This window comes from Euleptes europaea, chromosome 17 (assembly GCF_029931775.1).
Source record: "Euleptes europaea isolate rEulEur1 chromosome 17, rEulEur1.hap1, whole genome shotgun sequence".
Lineage (NCBI taxonomy): Eukaryota > Metazoa > Chordata > Lepidosauria > Squamata > Sphaerodactylidae > Euleptes > Euleptes europaea.
The window spans coordinates 1587292-1607376 of NC_079328.1; the positions used below are offsets into that span (position 1 = coordinate 1587292).

Consider the following 20085-nt stretch of genomic DNA (forward strand, 5'->3'; position numbering starts at 1 on the left):
CAGGAATGGAGCAAAAGGAAGATACAATGGAATATATGGGGGAATAGTTCTAATCATGATAGCACAGGTTGGCATGGTAACCCTTCAGTCCGACAGGGCCGGCTCCCACGAGCTCCCGCGAGCTTCAAAGGGAAAAGGAATGCGATCGTTAGGAAAACAGTCCTTGAGTGGGGCGTCTGTGAGAAACCACAACTATCTCTAAACACAGAGAGCAGGCCTGACAGATATAAATTTTAAATAAGATCTAACTTGCCACATGGTTATGAAAAAATATTGGTAGCTAATACTTGGTATTTATGCTCTGGCACATAATCTTAGCAATTCTTTCAACTACCCTGTAGAGGAGGTCGGTATCATTATCTCTCCCCCCCCCCCCGGTTGCGTACGAGGGGTTCAGAGCAATGGCAACCAAAGGCCACCTTGTGCTTTTGATGCTGATATGAGGTTTGAACCCTTAGCTGTTACATTTGTGTAAACAATGATGAGAACCTGAGTAAAAATTAATGCTCAGCATTGCCAAGATAGAAGTGTCTCATGTTGGATTGTGAATGCAGTGCTGGGTTACCCTAAAAAACATTCCTTTCTGCATATCCTTGACACAAGACTGAATGTTGCTGAATGGTGTGTTGATAAGTTGTTCACTTGATGGCGACCAAAATTTGTGACAGAATGGAACGCACAGAGCTGGAACAGAGACATGAGATTTCAAATGTGCACCACAACAGTTGGTTCCCCATAAAGGCAGAGTAGGAGAAAGTCATTAGGAAATGCCCCTCTACGATAATATGGCACTGCTAGGCTCCAGGTGTGGATCTTGCTTATCTTCTAACCTTATCTTCTGAAGTTGATCTTCAGCATTCCCGTGCAGTCACACAGTTGCCCGGACTGCTACATTTTGGAACCAGGTGAGCACAAAGCTGCTCAACTACTGCACCTGTATGTATGTGTGTGGGGGGGGGGGGTTGGAGAGAATATGGAAAGAGGACACTGGTTTGGGGGAATGAGGCTGGGCTCCAGCCTTTTCGGTGATGCCCTCACCGTCTCTGGAACAGCCTCCTGGAGAGGTCAAGGAGCTTTCCAGCGAGGCTGCAAAACAGAGCAGTTCTGGAAAGCCTTGGGGGGCAGCCTGAGCTGGGACAAAGAGGGAATACCTGCTGCTGAGGGGGCATAAGGTGTTTGTAAACTAGTTTTGATGCTTTTATATCTGTAGTTTTTAATTTTTTTAATTTTAAAACATTGTTTTTACATTTTCTGCTACCCGCCCTGGGACCTGAAATTCTAAGGAGATAAATGGGCATATCTGTCTGTCTGTCTGTCTATTTCTCAGTAGAATATATCTGCAAGTTACCAATGGTTCTTTTTATGGTTGATGTATCTGGAAAGGAACAATCGCTTGATTCTCAGCTTCCGGGGGTGGGGGAGCTTGACAGTAGCTCAGAATCGAGCAACTGCTCCTTTCTAGACACATCAACCATAAGAAGAACTATTATGTTTTAGATGCCCCCCCAAAAGCCATCAAAGATAAAATGGTAACTTGCAGATACATTGTACTGAGAAATTTCATGGCATATGGGACAAGGGAAATGTGCATCCATAAGAGATTAATCTATACCTCCAACAGCATTGTACTAGATTTTTGAATCTCAGTAAGCTACAGCCAAGAATGCTTCCCCGAAGGAAGTTGTTTAAATAGAGATGCAAATGGAAAGGGTAAAAGTGTTTCAGTGATAACTCATGTGTGAATACTGTGGAGGTGAAGTGGCTAGGACAAAACTTTGCTTTCTCGATTTTGTCAGCCTGATCAGCAACACTTGTGAGCAACATTTCAGTTTCTTACTTGAATCAAAAACTAGGCCGGACTCCATATGTGTTCACTACAACATTCTGCAAAGTGAAATATCTGGGTCAGGCAGGCTGAGAGTCAAATTAGGTTTGAGCTCCTTGTTATTAAGGTCGGTGTCACAACATTTTATGCATTTTACAGGTTTCTCAGTGTCCTGTCAAAGAAGACAACCTAGTCTCAATAGGCGAATGTAGCCTTGGTCTAAATAAAGCTCTGCTTATTCTATCGGATATATTCTCAAGTGATTTCGGCAAGCAGGATCCCACTTGGATGTGAATAAATGCTACCGGCTAAGAACATTTCTTAGCAGTGAGAATTTAAAAGTTCTGAGCAGGGTGGATTTCCTTTGGGAAACTTGACAACTAGAGGGAATTTTAATGTTTTAAGACTCTGCTGGAGCTGGATAAATGTAAAAACCCAAAGTTCATGTTTTGGCAGCTGAGATTTGAATCTGTTAGCTGAAAATGAAAAAGCAGGCTCTTCTTTGGAAAACGAACCAGGGAGGAAGTCCATGCTGCCATCCAGTGGATCCAAGTTAGGAGAACCATTGATTCCCTCCTATGTTGTTGTTTTTTTAAAAAATAAATAAATAAGCATTTCTGTGTTGCAACCTGGAGATTTTTGGGGGGATGGGGAGCACTTTTAATTGGCCTGCAGCAGCAGATGTTGGTGCTGCTGCACATCTGGCTCAGCTTCTCACTAGGCTCTGCCACTCCCACCTGCTAAAATGGGGCTTCTACTGTGCCCTAGGGAGAATTGTCCAGGTGGCAACAAAGCAATTATTCCTCTTATTAAAGAGGAATTACTGGTCCTATATGCTTTTAACAGAAGCCCGATAAGCAGAAATTTAAGCAGGTGAGGGTTTTCCCCCTAACACTTTATCTCCATGCAAGGAAAAACTTCCGTTACCTAATTTCAACAAATCAGGCTGGTATCAGGGCTCCGATGACAAGCAAGTTTGCTTTTTCCTGCATGGCTCATTCCACGCCTTTGCTTTATCCTCCTTTGATGCTCCGTCCCCGCACCAGCCCTCCTTCCACCAGTGTCCTCCTCTCTCCAAGATCTATTTCTGAGCTTCACCCCAGGGGCAGACTCCGTTTTGCAATATGGCTCCCGCCTGCCTTGTTCCAAAACTACAAAATGAGGTTGTTGCCACACTGCTTTGGTGGCTGAGTTGCCTTGGGATTGGGGGGCAGACCGCTGTTCCCTCTGCCTCATCTCCAAGATCTCTTGTGCAATACACAGACTCCAGACATGGTTTATAAAGGAATGTAGGAGGCAGTCTAAATAGAAAGGATGTTCCCATGCCCCACTAATTATTAATGTTAATGGGCAAGAAGAGCCGTGACAATTCTTGAGGGACTGGCAACTAAAAGCTTCGTTTATGCTCAGCAGATTTACAGGAAAGTGGAGTAGGCACTTTGATCATCAGTCAAAGGACTGACGATCTTCAGGTTTTGTAGGACACAACATGAAGGACATTTTAGCTGCAATACTTGGTCCTTCTGCTAGACATTAATTCTAGCACTAGCAAAACTGTTAGGGATTCAGTGCGAGTTCCATTCCTGTCAGGGCAGTTAAAGGGTTAACTTGTTTACCTCAATAGTTTAGAATTGTCTCAAGGTGATGATGCAAGAGACCGATGTAAGTATTCTATTGGCTGGAGAATCGCCATTACAAACGTGCACCAAGTCACGAAGTCAGAACTGTTTTATTACCCTGTTCTTTGTTTAAGGTGTAAACTTTGGGGCAGGGTGAGCCAGTTGCTTCTTCAGTCTCAAACAAGCAAGATGCCTGCTCTCAGCCCTCTTGGGCTAAGAGACAGAGAAAGGGATTTTAAGCCTCAGAAACCTGCTAATACTTTTAGCAAGATTTATAGGGAACTAGATAGAAAGATTGTTACTTGTTTATCTCCCGTGTACCTTTTCCCAATATGAGCTAGTAAAATAGGTTTTACTAAGAAAAACAACTCTGTTTTTATTGTGTGCTTGACCTGAATTCTTTCTAACTGCAATCACTGTTCATTGGGCCTCTTAAGACTCCAACACAAACACACAGTGGAGAAATGTGAATGAAATGCCACATTGAGATAAGTATGTATTTTAATCAAAAAATGTGCACATCATAAAAGCTGAGTTTATCCAAAACAAGTAGCATCTCTATTTAAGATCATGTACTAAGGATTCATCTCAGAAGCTACAGTGAGGGGGAAAAAGTATTTGATCCCCTGCTAAATTTGCCCTTTTGCCCTCTGACGAAGAAATGACCAGTCCATAATTTTAATGGTAGGTTTATTGTAGCTGTGAGAGACAGAATAACAACAGGAAAACCCCCAGAAACCCAGAAGACAAAAGTCAGAGATTGATGTGCATTATAATGAGTGAAATAAGTATTAGATCCCCCATCAACCAGCCAGATCCTAACCCTAACCCTAACCCTCAGCCTCCCTCGGTCTGGGGCTCCATGCAAGACCTCATCTCGTGGAGTTGCAATGATCATGAGAACGGTGATGAAGCAGCCCAGAACTACACGGGGGGGAACTTGTCAATGATCTCAGGGCAGCTGGGACCATAGTCACCATGAAAACAGTTGGTAACACACTACGCCGTGAAGGACTGAGATCTTGCAGAGCCCGCAAGGTCCCCTTGCTCAAGACAGCACATGTACAGGCCCGTCTGCAGTTTGCCAATGCACATCTAAATGACCCAGAGGAGAACTGGGTGATTCAGATGTGCATTGGCAAACTGCAGACGGGCCTGTACATGTGCTGTCTTGAGCAAGGGGAACTTGCAGGCTCTGCAAGATCTCAGTCCTTCACGGAGTATGTGTTACCAACTGTTTTCATGGTGTGACTATGGTCCCAGCTGCCCTGAGATCATTGACAAGTCCCCCCCCCCCCCCGTGTAGTTCTGGGCTGCTTCATCACCGTTCTCATGATCATTGCAACTCCACGAGAGTTGCATGGAGCCCCAGACCGAGGGAGGCTGAGGGTTAGGGTTAGGGTTAGGATCTGGCTGGTTGATGGGGGATCCAATACTTATTTCACTCATAATAATGCACATCAATCTCTGACTTTTGTCTTCTGGGTTTCTGGGGGTTTTACTGTTGTTATTCTGTCTCTCGCAGCTACAACAAACCTACCATTAAAATTATGGACTGGTCATTTCTTCGTCAGTGGGCAAACGGGCAAATTTAGCAGGGGATCAAATACTTTTTCCCCTCACTATAAGCAGGGTCAGCCCTGGTTAGTATTTGGATAGGAGACCACCAAGGAATACCAGGGTTGCTGTGCAGGGGAAGGCACTGGCAAACCACCTCTGTTAGTCTCTTGCCATGAAAACCCCAAAAGGGGTCACCATAAATCGGCTGCAACTTGACCGCACTTTACACACACTAAGGATTAGTTTCTCCAATCCCCTTTGACCCCACACTCTTCGGTATTCCCATTACGAATAGTTAAAAACATCATGCCTTTGGGGGCAGAGTATATTATCTTTCAATGCATTTTAACCATCTACATCACAGTAGCAACCCACACCTTCCTATGGATTGAATATGCCAGATTCTTGTGTTGTTTCATAATTTAAGGTTCACATATACATACAAAAAATATACATGGGTCAAAATGAGGACCCATATTGAATAAAATGTCAGGAGCAGGCCATGAGGATGGTATGTGTTAGTGTTGTGCTGCTTCCAGGTGCTGTTGTGCTATTCTGTCCAAGGCCAGTCTAAGCCCCGTGTTTAGTCTTCATAGATTCCCATACTGTGGGAATCGCCGAGTTCTCCTTCCTGCCTGTTGGAGGGGGGGTTGCCTGGGTAACCGGTTATCTCCTTTTGCTCTCCCATATATGCTATGTGCCTTGCCTTTGACCCTTACTAGTGTCCTTTTGAATATGGCTTCTGAAACCTGTCGATTCTAACCAATAAAACTGCTTTCGCAGATTTGCCGTCTGCTGAAATCTGTTTATGGGTTTGCCGCAGGGCTAGAGCTTACATTAGGATACTAGTCTTATCCTTACTTGCTGACCTTGGCTGGAGCCCTGGAGGGTTCGCCTAGACACTCGTCTACTCGGTTTGGGGCGCAGGACGAGCTCCCCGAGGACCCCGACTTTCTGCGTGCTGTCTTGGAGGAGGCGCAGCGGACTTACGTGGAGTCCACCCGGCTGGTTGGGCTAGTGATTGATCAGTGGCGTCGCCTGGCAGTGGCGACCCCCTGGAGGACTCAGGACACTGATCTACGTGCCCACAACGACCTTTTGGGGCTAGATACTTTGCTGGAGGAGGCCCGGTTGGCGCAAGAGGACTTTGCTCTCCTAACTCTGTTGTTGGCTGAGCTTGCGCTCCGCGGGAAGCAACGGGAGTCGGCGGCCCCAATTCAGGGGCCTGAGTTCTGTTTCCCAATGGTGGGGGCTCAGGGGGGAGACGTTCCGCAAACTGTTCTGGATCCCACCCTATGCCGCCTGGAAGCACAGAAGGCTGCTGCCAGGACAGTCTTGGTTCTTGTGGATTTCACTCCGACCACGGCGACGGCGGCCGACGTCGAGAAGATACTCCTGAATTCAGTCCTGCCTCTGTGGATCTGGCTCAACAGGTCCAGCCACTGTTGGGCCAGCACAAGGAAATCCAAATGCTCTTGGAGCAAGCGGCCGAACCAATTGTGACGGCTGCCGCTGCCGCCAAACTTGAGGCGGACCGAGCGCTCGCTAACCGGAGGTGGGCGGAGGAGCAACTGTTGGCGGATGCGGCCGCCGCTCAGCCACGGGCGTCAGCAGGAACTGGAGCATATTCAGAAGTTAGCAGGGGACTGGACTGGTCTTTCCCCTCATTTTCTTTGGGCTCCCTGGAACCTGCCCTGCCCAGGGAAGTGGCAGGCAGGCAACAGCTCACCTTTGTTCCTGATGTGCAAGAGTATTCGGAGAAGGAGGACTTGTATGCAGAGGAGGGCGACTGGAATACGAACTACCGAGTCAGCCAAGCCCGACGGACTGGGGGGGCTGAGGAGGAGATCCATGCTTTGAGGTTTCAAAACCGAGAGCTGTTGGATCGTATGGCCCATATGCAGGACCAAATGGACGTGTTGATGTGTGAGTACGGTTGCCTACAGCGAGCTCAAGGGGCGCCTGCGCAGGCACCGGTCCCAGGCCAACAACCCCTGGGCCAGCAGCCTTCGATGCAGCCGGCTCCGGTGCAGCCAGCTCCAGGGCAACCTCCGTCACGGGGGCGGGGAGTTGCCTGGATAACCGGTTATCTCCTTTTACTCTCCCATATATGCTATGTGCCTTGCCTTTGACCCTTACCAGGGTCCTTTTGAATATGGCTTCTGAAACCTTTTGATTCTAACCAATAAACCTGCTTTCGTGGATTTGCCATCTGCTGAAATCTGTTTATGGGTTTGCCGCAGGGCTAGAGCTTGCATAAATACTATCCCCTAATCCAGCTACTGATAATCTACAGCATGGAACCATGGGCATAAAAAAAACATGTAGAAATATTACCATCCTGTATTTGGGGTCAAGATGAATTAGAGCTTTTTCATACATGACCCTTGAACGCCATTCCTACGATCTCGTTCTGAAGTTCCCAGCTATTACTCCTCCCCCATGGCAATTTTGGATCTTGGAGTATTTCCTTTCTGCCAAAATGTTCCATGGATCATTGTTGGTACGGCGGCTATGGCTGTGGTTTCCCCCACTCTTTAGTTTGGCTGCACAAGGGCAGAAGCAAGCACATGCTCACTCGTTAAAGTGGTAAGGAGAACAAGAATGGACAAATCCACACACTTGCTGATGGGATTACTTATTTTAGCCAGTGTTCAAGAAGGGAATGGAATATGGTGAGCCATTCCTTAAGCCTCTCCTTGCTTCTTTCTAGAGCTCCGTGTCCGGGTTCAGGCAGACACCCGGGGCAACAGGCAGTAAGCGTAGTCCAAGGTACAGTCCAGGGTCAGCACACAAGTAGGAGTCCAAGCACTAAGGAACAGCACAGCAGCCGGTTCACAAGGGTTGTGGCCAAGTTGCTTCCACGCTGATTCACCCTTCTCTGGGTGCTTTTATCAGGGAAACCCTGGTTGGGAGCAGGGGCAACTCCTCAGGCTGCTGAGTCATCCACAGACAGGTGCCCCCCATCACTGGCTGAGCAGCCCTGATCCTCTGGTGACTCCAGCTCACAGGCAGAGATTGACCAGTTCTGGACTGCCAACCATGCACTACGGCGCCACTCCTGTGCCTCCCTCCAGGCTGCCTTCTCTGGTGTTCCAAAGGCTCTGGTGACCTGCGGGGTGGGGGGGAGGCTGGCGGCTGCTGTGCTTCAGCTTCAAACCCCACGCTGTGAGACTGAGGGTGTGGTGCACTGACTTCGGCCTGAGACTCCCCCTCTGCACCAGATGGAGTCTCTGCCTTCTCCGGCGGGTCTTCCTGCTGCCTCCAAGGGCTGAGGCCGGCTTCCTCCGTCTCTTCCTCATCCGAGGAGGCATTGGCAGGCAGACACACAATACTCCAGTACTTGATTTTGGGGGAGCAGTTTCTGACCTATATTTTTGCAAATTCCACAGGTGTCCCATGTGCCTTATCTACACAGTTTCACAGCTTTCATGTTAAATAAAGCTGAAAAAACTGAATAAACTTTGTGACTTAGCTAAATATATCAAAAATAAAAATGTAAAGAAAAAATAGCAAATGACAAATTCCCTTTCCGCCCTGTGACATGTGAACTATGCAGTGATACTCCAGGGTAAGACCACTTCCACCAATGGTCCTAGACTGGAGTAACTCTGCTTAGGATTGTACTGTTTAGTTAGGAAACAAGAACTCCCTACTGTGAATGTCCCGTGTCCCCTCCCCCCCCCCCCGGCCACCAGTTGAGGATGGAGGCGGGGGGGATGGCTGCCAGATTCAGATTGGGAAACTCCTGGAGATTTGGGGATGGAGCCTGGGGAGGACAGGGACCTAAATGAAGGTACAAGGCCACAGAGCCCACCCTCCAGAGCATCCCTTTTCTCCAGGGGAGCCGATCTCTGTCATCTGGAGATGAGCTGTCATTCCAGGGGATCCTCTAGTCCCACCTGGAGGCTGCTGGCATCCCTACTGTGAGCTGACATGGGGCTTTTCTACGTGGGTTTTTCCCATTGGTTCTGGCCCCACACTGCTTGGGTTTATCGCCTGATTTCCACATGCATTTTTCTGCCTTTAGGTTTCACTTCAGGGTTTTTCTGCCCCTCCTCTCCCCCAGGTTTTCCGTCACTTTTGAGACCACTTTTACCACAATGTTTTTTCTGGAAACTGATTTTGCATCGGCTTTTTCCTGGTGCATCATGTCTCTGTGGGTTTCTTTCATCCCCCCCCCCCCATCTCCAGCCCACTTTTAATCATTAAACCACTCACTCTCCCTCCACCTTTAAGACAAGTAACTTGTTGTTTTTTTACCCTAAAACATTGATATAGTGCTATGATGATAGTTTAAGCAAGTTCTCTGAATTCCCAGCTTTCTTTCTTCTTTTTTTAAAGGAAGTCTTTAGTCTTTTCCCTCATGGAGATATAAGGAAAAAGGCTTGTCTCCACAAGGGAAAGGGATAGAAACCTACTTTAAAAAAAAAAATAAAAGCTGGGAATTTAGAGAATCATCACTATACTACAGCACTATATCAATATTTTAGGGCCAGATTTTTTAAATAAGGGGGGGGGTGCTGTGACACCACCAATAACAACACCAATCCTCCCTTGAAAAGCCTCAAGGCTTTATTTAAGCCGTGTGTGGAAGAAAATAAACTGACTCCACAACTGTGAAAATTTTTCCCAAACTGATTCTAATGCTTGTGGATCTACTCCCAAGAAAATCAGGAGTAACTCGAGTGTGCGAAAAAGGTCTAGATGTCCTTAAGCAAACCAAGCTTAATAACAGGATAATAATATTGGCTTACCTTTAAAAAGCTGTGATGAGGATTGCATGGTAACTTATGTCAAGCCTGCTTTAATATTCTAGCAGTGCTCGGTAAAGGCTGATTACACGGAGGGTCTTTTCTGTGTTGTACCTGCCAGTGGGCGCAGTTCATTATCAGGTTTGAAAAAGATCATGGGACTTGTTTGATGACTTACGATAGATGTTGTTGGATGATGTGAGTAAAGATGTGCACTCTGCTTTATATTGTGCATGAGCAATAAAACAAAACCCGTTTCCCCAATTCATCAGCATTTCTTGTCTCTTAGCACCCTTCAGCCGGACCGCTTGCTCCCAGAATCCTTTCTTTGGCTCACACACAACCATAGGAGCGTACATCAAATGCAATTCTCTTTTTTGTATTCTTCTGTCCACTTGCAGCCCGACCCTGCAGGCCGAGATATTTCTATTCTTCCCATTTTGGAGCACTGTGAAAACACCCACATGACCATTTGGCTTGGGATTGTTTATGCCTACAAGGGCCTGCTTATGGTAAGTCTCTCCTCTCTCTCCCTTAAGAAGGGCTGTTTTTCAAAGCAAAGTGTCTGTGCTACAGGGGCTGTTTGCTCAGAGGAAGTTGAAATACTAATGATCTATAGAGAAACTGTGGGTTCTTCTCTATAGCTGAACTATTTATCACCAAGTTCTCCTTGGACATTGGTAAACCTGGGTTATTGTGCTTTAAGGATGGCTGTTGAGAACCAACATTCTGTTCATTGTTTTGCATCGGCTGCCTTCAGCTAGGGACTCTTTGCATTTTAAAGCTCTATTTTACCTTCTGTGATTTCCATGACGTGAAATCGTTGGCTGAAGGTGTCAGGGGATTGGGGGGAGGGGAGTGTCATCTGTATGCCAGCGACACTCAGCTGTTTTTCTCCTTTTCATCTGGGATGGATGTCATGATGAGGCATTCAGAGACAGTGCTGGTGTTGACCTTTAAAGCCCTACACAGATGGGACCAGCATACCTGCCCACTCCCTTATGGACCTGCCCAACCCCTGCAGTCACCTTTGGAAGCCCTGCTTCAGGTGCCCTCACCATCTGAGGCTAGGCAGGTGGCAACCCGAGAAAGGGCCTTCTCGGTCATGGGGCCCAAACTTTGGAACTCTCACCTCAGCGGGTGAAATGTGTTTGTGTTTATATGTTTTATTGAATTGTTTAATCGTTTTACAAATACTTTCTTTTAAATGCTCTTTTAATGTTTCGATGTTTGCCACCTTAGGGACCCTATTTGGGTAGAAAGGTGGCATAGAAATGTTTTAAATAAATAATGGACTGGATGAGAACTAACAAAACAAGATGGACCTGCTACTAAGTAGGGTGTTCTTTGGTTCCAGATAATGGAATATTATCTCTTCTGGATGAAATGGCATTCTCCCTCCCCTCCCCTCCCCCCCCCCAAAAAAAAAGGTCAGATTTGCAGCTTGTGAGGGAGGCTACTTTTATGACTGGCCCTGTCTCGTGATGCCTGTACAGCATCTGTGGTGTGAAGCACTTTTCCCCTGTTTCGTTTGGTCTGCCTGCTGCACCCTTTCCTTGAAAGGAGCTGTGTGGCTACGTGAGCCCCTCCTTAGTCAGTCAGATTCCACTGCTGTTAGGGGCTCTTTCTGGGACTGCCATTGAAGACTTCTCAGAAAATTCAGCTGGTACAAAATGCTGCCGCAGGTACCTTGGCAGGGACAAGCCACAGTGCTCCTGCCGCTCCCTGCATTGAAAGCTCTCCGTTGGCTTTGAATTTGCTTCTGGGGTACAGTTTAAAGCGCCAGGGTCTGAAGCGACAGGCTTCTGCAACCTCTGTCTTCCTGGGGGCCGTGCAGGGAAGGAAAAGAGTGTCTAACTTCAGACCTCCACTCAGCTTTGCTATTCCCAGCTTAGTCGTTAGCATTTTAAAGGAGAAAAGACAAAACATGCATATTTTCCACTTATAATGGGAGTGCCAACAGGGAGCCCACTACTGAATAGCGACTGAGGGCCAAACTACACGTTACACATGGCATGAGTTTGCCACAGGGACTAGCAGCCAGCCGCTGAGTTGCCAGCGGCAACTCCATTTAGAAGTACTGCAGAGGCGGGATACTGATCGGTTCCATGGTGTGGAGGGTGGAGGGACTTTTGCCGGTTTGTGGGCTTCCTAGAGGCACCTGGCTGGCCACTGTGTGAACAGTCTGCTGGACTAGATGGGCCTTGAGTCTGATCCAGTATGGCCTTTCTTATGTTCTTGTGCCCCCAAACCATTTTCCTGATCTGAAACTATACTGGGGGGATTTTCTTTGCCCTGTCCTGTCCCCCCCCCCCCCGCCCTTGGTACCATTTCAGTTTAGGAAAACAGTGCAGGGGAAAGGCAGGAGCCTCTCCTCCCACAACATTCATGGGCAGAATTGGGCCCCTGCGGCACTGCTAAATGGAGTCATCACTGGGAACTCACAACTGCAATATGGCTGCTAGTCCCTCTGGTGAACTCATGTGATATGCTAATGTGCACTTTAGCCCGAAGTGGAAGTGGAAGGGTTAAAGTCCCTCCCTCTTCCTTGAGTAGCCCCAAGGCACATTGATGCTGCAGTAGCCTACAAGTTGTATTTTATAGATGGATCTAAACACCGTTTGAGCGTTGATTCCTCAGTGGTTGGAGGATGGGGCTGTCTTGATCCTTGAAAAGCACCTCCTCTTTACAACAGGCAGGGTCCTTGAACTAGGAGGAGACCTTAAAGAGGAAGGGTCTTTCCTAGAGCTACTTATACCAACCCTACCTAGTCAGCGGGCATCAGGGACACTCCTACAGGAGTGTTTCATGGGACCAGGTTCTTCAGTAAGTTAGGATGCTTTCCTCTTCCCTAGCGTACCCTTGTCTTAGAAGTGCAGGTCACTTTGACGGAGCTGCCCTTAAGCCATGATCCTAGCATAAAAGTGAGGGAGAAAAGGTGCCCTGTGCCTGATGTGTGGGCAGCTGCATGCCCATCTTCTTTCCCGGCCATGCCAGCCATTTCCTCGATACAGGGTTGTGGTGGGGTAACGTAATCAAATGTTGACAAACAGCTGAAAAGAAAGTGCATTCCAGGAGCTCGTCCAGTTCCATGGCTTGTGGTCTTGCAAGAGTAAATAACTTCCTTAGCACATTCTTAAGTGCTGATTCCTCAGCAGTACTTTTTATAAACCCACCCATGTAGCCATGTCCTCTTAACCTCAGTGTCCTTCAAGCCATGAGCCACTTTGCTGGTGTCATTTCCATGCAGAGGGTCTCCAAGATGAATGCCCCATACAATGAGGGGGAAAAGTATTTGATCCCCTGCTAAATTTGCCCGTTTGTCCTCTGACGAAGAAATGACCAGTCCTTAATTTTAATGGTAGGTTTGTTGTAGCTGTGAGAGACAGAATAAAACAGGAAAACCCCCAGAAACCCAGAAGACAAAAGTCAGAGATTGATGTGCATTATTATGAGGGAAATAAGTATTTGATCCCCCATCAACCAGCCAGATCCTAACCCTAACCCTCAACCTCCCTCGGTCTGGGGCTCCATGCAAGATTTCATCTCATGGAGTTGCAATGATCATGAGAACAGTGATGAAGCAGCCCAGAACTACACGGGGGAACTGAAGGACTGAGATCTTGCAGAGCCTGCAAGGTCCCCTTGCTCAAGACAGCACATGTACAGGCCCATCTGCAGTTTGCCAATGCACATCTGAATGACCCAGAGGAGAACTGTGTTACCAACTGTTTTAATGGTCACTATGGTCATTGACAAGTTCAAATACTTATTTCAAATACTTATTTCACTCATTATAATGCACATCAATCTCTGACTTTTGTCTTCTGGGTTTCTGGGGGTTATTCTGTCTCTCACAGCTACAAGGAGGTTGAGGGTTAGGGTTAGGGTTGGGATCTGGCTGGTTGATAGGGGATCAAATACTTATTTCCCTCATTATAATGCACATCAATCTCTGACTTTTGTCTTCTGGGTTTCTGGGGGTTTTCCTGTTGTTATTCTGTCTCTCACAGCTACAACAAACCTACCATTAAAATTATGGACTGGTCATTTCTTCGTCAGTGGGCAAACGGGCAAATTTAGCAGGGGATCAAATACTTTTTTCCCTCACTGTAATTGAGTAACCAGGTACATATTTTTCATAAGACCAAGGCTGGTCTTAGAACTGACCCAACATTTGTGTGTGTGTGTGCATAAAGTGCCATCAAGTGACATCCAACTTACTGCGACCCCATAGGGTTTTCAAGGCAAGTGATGTTCAGAGGTGGTTTGCCATTGCCTGCCTCTGCATACCAATCCTGGACGTCCTTAATGGTCTCCCATCTATGTACTAACCAGGGCCTTAGCTGCTTAGCTTCCAAGATCGGGCTAGCCTAGGCCAGCCAGGTCAGGGCCCAAACCCTCGTGCCAATTTCCTTTTTCATAGGTCACCAGGAATTGTGTTGCCCTCTTTTTATCTGACCCCTTTTCATCAGTAGGCATACACTGACTGTCAAATGGATCTCATTCTTTTACATTTCTAGGGTGAGGGAGTTTAGCAATCCTTATGTATAGCTTTTAGGAAGCCCTCCATGAGGCACGTTTGTCTAGCTCCTTTATCTAGGTAGATGGGGAAAGGGATTGTATACACAGAAGAACTTGTCAAGTGAAGGGCAAGAGACACCTTTGGACAGCATCATTGTGAACTTACTGCCGGAGGTGGGGGGGGGGCCACATCTGTGGCCCATCCATTGAGGCTGCTCAAGGCAGCAACGTCCAAACCGGAACGTGCGTCCATAGAACATGATAGTATAGATTTCGTGTTCCTCAGCTGATACGACCTTTGGCAGAAGAAAGTAATATTTCAGTGACAGGTGTTCAGACCCTGTAGGATGGACTTTTTTCAGCAGGGCAGGACTGGGCTGTCCCTTCTTGTACAGACCCTGGAGATCCATGGCGATCTTCTGTGGAGAGCCTTTTTCCGGGACACCCACCTTCAGAGGTGAGTCAGGTGAAGACTGAAAATATTGGACATGATACAGTCAAAGTTGAGGACTTTTAAATCCTATTCATATCAGTGGATAGAGTTGATGATTAGTCAGTGGGATTTTGAAGTTCTTAACTTTGGCTGGATCTTATTATGCTTCTTAAAGCATAATAAATATATTATGTGTGATACGTGGTAATCTACTGATCATTTAAAAATTATAATCTTTTTCTTTCTCTCCCCCCCCCCTCCCCCCCCCTCCGGTTACAGTTATTTGGTTGCTTCTTGGCTTGGGAAACTCGGAACGTGAGCATTCCCGCTCTGAATGATAGTAAATATATCGGCATGAGTGTCTATAATGTGGGCATCATGTGCATTATTGGAGCCGCTGTTTCCTTTCTCACACGGGACCAACCCAACGTGCAGTTCTGCATTGTGGCACTAGTCATTATATTCTGTAGTACTATTACACTCTGCTTAGTCTTTGTTCCTAAGGTAAGTTATAGATTTACTCTGGGTCATATTGTTTGCATTACGTGTTGTTTTGTGAAGGATGCGTACATTCACTTCTTTAAGAACCATGGGGCAATTCCTCTAGAATGCTTCCAATGGTCAGAAGCAGGAAGTCTCTGGACACTGATGCTGGGGAGCCCTGACAGGGGGAGGTTTCAGCTCCATGCCCTGTCCATAAGGCATTCTGAGGGGCCTGGTTGGGCCACTGCGTGTGACAGGAGGCTGGATTAGAGGGATTGTTGGTCTGATCAAGTCTGCCTACTTTGGGCTGAAAATCTTACCCACGTTGCTATATGAATGGGAAATTACCACTGTCAATAGCTTGAATTTAGGAGCCCGTATTGGTGGGTTTGAGGATGGAAAATCCAAAAAAGAGGAATGAAACAAATGTAATTTTTAATTATAAATTGGGGGGGAAATCTACAGAGCCCTGTTATTTCTGTGATGTATGAACTTTTTGTGATGCTCCAGTAGTGTTAGAAACCCAACATGGTGTGGAAGGAATCCTTCCAACTTGCACCATCACTCCAGTTTCCAGGATCGGGGGGGGGGGGAGGACCACTTTTTACATTACCTTGGAGGCTGCCATGCCACGGAAGACTGGTGGCATGTTAAGAAACCTTTAATTTAGCACAGGTACCAAAACAACAACAACAAATAAATAAATATTCTTCAGATTTTTAACACTGGTTTTAACACTTTCAGTTAATAACCCTGAGAACAAACCCAGATGCTGCAACTCGAAACAGAGGGCTCCAGTTCACTCAAAATCAGAAGAAAGATGACTCGAAAACATCAACGTCTGTCACCAGTGTCAACCAGACCACCACGACTCGGTTAGAAAGTCTACAGTCAGAAAATCATGAGCTGAGAATGAAAATTACAGAGGTATCGCTAACTGTGTGATTTGGTTATTGGCTGCTCCATCTTGTGGAGATTGCATGGCTTCTAATTTTATACAGCCAGGAACTTGTCCAAAACTGAGAATAACTCTTTCATCAGAACTTTTCAACTTCAAACCTGACAGTAGTGTGGAGACCGAGATAACCCCTCATATCCTGACTCACTGAGCCTAAGAGTTCATCTGGTATTTAAAATGACAGACAACCCCCCAGCTGCCCTCGGGTCCCTCAGGCCAAGTATGCTGACATATTGCCATTACTCCTGAATATATCAGCATGCACTCAACAGAGAGGCTCCTGCCAATTATTTTACAACATTATTGACCAAAAGGATATACCTTAATTACTTCTTGAAGGTACCTGTGCTCACCACTGATGAGTTTTGCACCCATGCAGAATTGTAGTTTGGACACTCCTAGAGCAGAGAGGAACATGGCCTCAGACTGCTCATGCTCTGAGAGGGGGAGGAGTTGCATCTTCCGGCTCAGTTCCTTTCCATCTATCACAGCCTTGGCAGCACTAGGGAACTTCTCTGAGAGGATTTTCTTCTCCAGAGCTGGCCTTAATTGTTTTCCTTGTAAATAGTTTCTTTCTCCAAGAATGCACAGATGACCACTCAAGCAACAACTCCATGAAAACAGCCTGTCTTAACTGTAAACTATGCCCTGTTTGTCCAGTCGGTTTGGCGTGATTCCTTCTAATTCATTGAAGGGATTGTTTCAAAGGAGGGTTAGAGTATCCAGCACTGTACAATATTAATATTAACACGTATGCAGTACAACGTTCACGCAATTTGTACAACGTTCCCAGGCCAGTGGCATCCAACTGACGACTCACTATACTATTCAACAGTGGCCGCCAGATGGAAGTGTGGGGTGTAGTGGTAAGAGTGTCAGACAAAGATCTAGGAGACTCAGGTTCAAATCCTCACTCTCCTGTGATTGGGTGGCCCTGGGCCAGGCACTCAGCCTCAGTGTCTCTGACCTCACTGGGGCTGTTATGGGAATAAAGTGGAGAAGGAGGAGAACAATATAGGAGAAAAGTGAGGATAAAGGGAAAAGATGGGGTATACATGAATTAAATAATAAAGCAGGTAGGGGGCAGGGCAGGTTGATGAGTGGGAAGGAGAGAAGGAAGTCGGGAAAGATGAGGATATGGGGGCTGCCAGGAGGAGAGAAAGAGGAAATAGCATGGGGAGGGGGCACAGGTACCCCCAGTTCCCAGCTTGTTATCAACCACTTTTGACAACTGCATGCAGATGGTTTTTATCTCCAAATTGCAAATGAGGGGAATTATTTTGTCCACATATATTGGCTCAGTAACCCTTATAATGCCCCTGTTAGGCAGGCCAGTATTATTATAATTTTTAATATAATTTTTATTAACAGAAAAATATTTTTCTTTTTTATAATAAAGAACATAAAGAAAAAAAGTAGAAAGAAAAAAGATTTTAAACAGTTAAACAAATTAACAAAAAAACAAAACAAGAAATAATATAAAATTTAAAGTGAAAGTCCCCTTCCCTCCCTCGTGTTGTGTGCCCACCCACCACCCAGTGTGACTTCCGGAGAAGTACTCCTTAACTTTATATCATCCATTATATATTTAGTTTCCCTTTACTACAATATTTTATTTACAACTCTTTCACAATCTTCATAAAATCAATCTTTGCCGTGTTAGCCCAGAGTACAAAGGCCTTATGCCAGTATCTTTTAAACTCTTCTACATCATTTCCATGCAGACTATTAGTTAATTTGGCCATTTGTACAAAATATAATACTTTATCTCTCCAATCCTTTAAAAGAAGCCTAGTTTCTCCCTTCCAGGTTTTAGCTAATATTATTCTTGAAGCTACAAAACTATAATGGCAAATTATCTTGTCTGCCTTCTCCATTCCTTTTGGTAAACAGGCCTATTAGGCAGGATTCCGGTTTCCGTTTTATGTTCCCGTAAATAAAATTGTTAGTTTCTCTTATAACCTTTTTCCAAATTTTTTTTAACTGAATTGCAAATCTACCAAGCGTGGAAAAATGTGCCTTTTTGTTCTTTACATCTCCAACATTTATCAGAAATAGATTTGTCCATTTTGGCCAATATCTCTGGGGTTATAAACCATCTATAAAACATCTTATACATTCTCTCTTATACTACTAGCAATTGTAAATTTAAATTCTTTTTTCCAAAGTCTTTCCCAATCTTCCAGATGAATATTATGTCCTATATCTACTGCCCATGCTATCATAACCTTTTTGACTCTTTCTTGTTCTAGATTATATTCTAGTATCAACTGATACGTTTTGGAAATCAAACCTTTATTTTCCGATTCTAATACTACCGCCAAAGTTGAGTTCTTGTCTATGAACCCTAACCTTTGATCTTTTTGAAATATATCATTTAATTGGAAATATTTAAACCAATCTAAAATACCTAATTCTTCCTTACTTTTTAATTTCCATTGACCATTTTCATACTGTATATATTCTCTATATGTCTTGCAATGAGCATTCATATTTGGACCTCTTCTTGAGAAAGCCTCCAGGGGTCTAAGCCATCCTGGAGTTTTAGATTCAAAACCTCTCTTATATCTCTTCCAAACTTGTAATAAACTCGCTCTTATAATATGATGCTTAAATTCTTTGTTCACCCTGTCTTTATCATACCATAAATATGCGTGCCAGCCGAATCTCATATTATGTCCTTCTAAATCTAACAATCTGGGGTTTTCTAACATAATCCATTGTTTTAACCCAGTGGTCGGCAAACTGCGGCTCTTTGGCCCCTTGAGTGCAGCTCTGCCACAAATGACAACGTGCGGCCGCGCAGTCAGCAGTCTCATAGTGTACCAGGCAGGCGGGCCAGGCAGGCAGGCGGCTTTGACAAATTCTGAAACAGGAACAACATCTTTGGAAGAACCATCATCTTTATTATGGCAATCCTGCCTAGCCATGAGATTGGTAATTTTTCCCAATTTATTAGGTCTTTTTAAAATTTTTCCCATATTTTCACATAATTATTTTGGTATAAATTTATACTACTCTTAGTGATCCAAATACCTAAATATTTAATTTTACTCTCTATTTTACAGCCTGTTATTAAAAATAATTCCTGTTGTTGTTTCTTTGTAAAAATAAATTCGCTAATATTTTAGATTTATCCCTATTTAATCTAAAACCTGAGAGGTTTCCATAGGCTCTAAATACTTCCATCCATTTTTTAGCATTGTCAATAGGGTCGGCAAGAATGCACACCATATCATCAGTGTAAGCTCTTACCTTATATTCATATTCATAACCCCTTTTAAAGCTCTATCTTCCCTAATTTTTTCATTTAATATTTCTAGTACTAAGATAGATAATAATGGGGAGAGAGGACAGCCCTGTCTGGTACCCTTTTGAATCTCTATCTTATGTGTCTCTTCCCCATTTATAAGTAAAGTAGCCATTTGAAAGTTATATATGCTATCTATGGCCCTCCTAAATTTAGGGCCAAAATTCATTTGTTGCAGCACTTTTTTCATAAAATTCCAATGAACATTATCAAATGCTTTTTCAGCATCCAGAAAGAATAATGCTAATTGCAAGTCAGGTTTTTGGTCTATTAAATTCTATTAAATTCAGCACTACTCTAACATTTTGACTAATTTGTCTTCCCAGTAAAAAACCAGCCTGATCTTCATGAATTATCTCATTAAGTACAGTCTTCAGTCTGCTTGCTTAAATATCAGCAAACAGTTTATAATCATTATTCAACAATGAGATAGGCCTATAGTTTTTTATATCCAAATGGTCTGTATCTTGTTTTGGTATTAGGGTAATATTAGCTTGTTTCCATGTTTGTGGTATTACTCCAGTCTCCAAACTAGCATTCATAATCTTCAGAAGGAGAGGACTAAGGAGATCTTTAAAACACTTATAATAAATTGCTGTAAAACCATCGGGTCCTGATG

At 44.9% G+C, this 20085-nt stretch overlaps 1 protein-coding gene across 1 annotated transcript in view; it reads left to right on the plus strand.

The window, feature by feature from the left end:
• GABBR2 (gamma-aminobutyric acid type B receptor subunit 2) overlaps positions 1 to 20085 on the plus strand; it is a 725909-nt gene that overhangs the window by 676750 nt on the left and 29074 nt on the right. The window contains exons 14-16 of the mRNA XM_056862472.1: positions 10160 to 10270; positions 14995 to 15219; positions 15943 to 16125. Coding sequence (XP_056718450.1) covers positions 10160 to 10270; positions 14995 to 15219; positions 15943 to 16125 — 519 coding nt within the window. The remainder of the gene's footprint in view (positions 1 to 10159; positions 10271 to 14994; positions 15220 to 15942; positions 16126 to 20085) is intronic.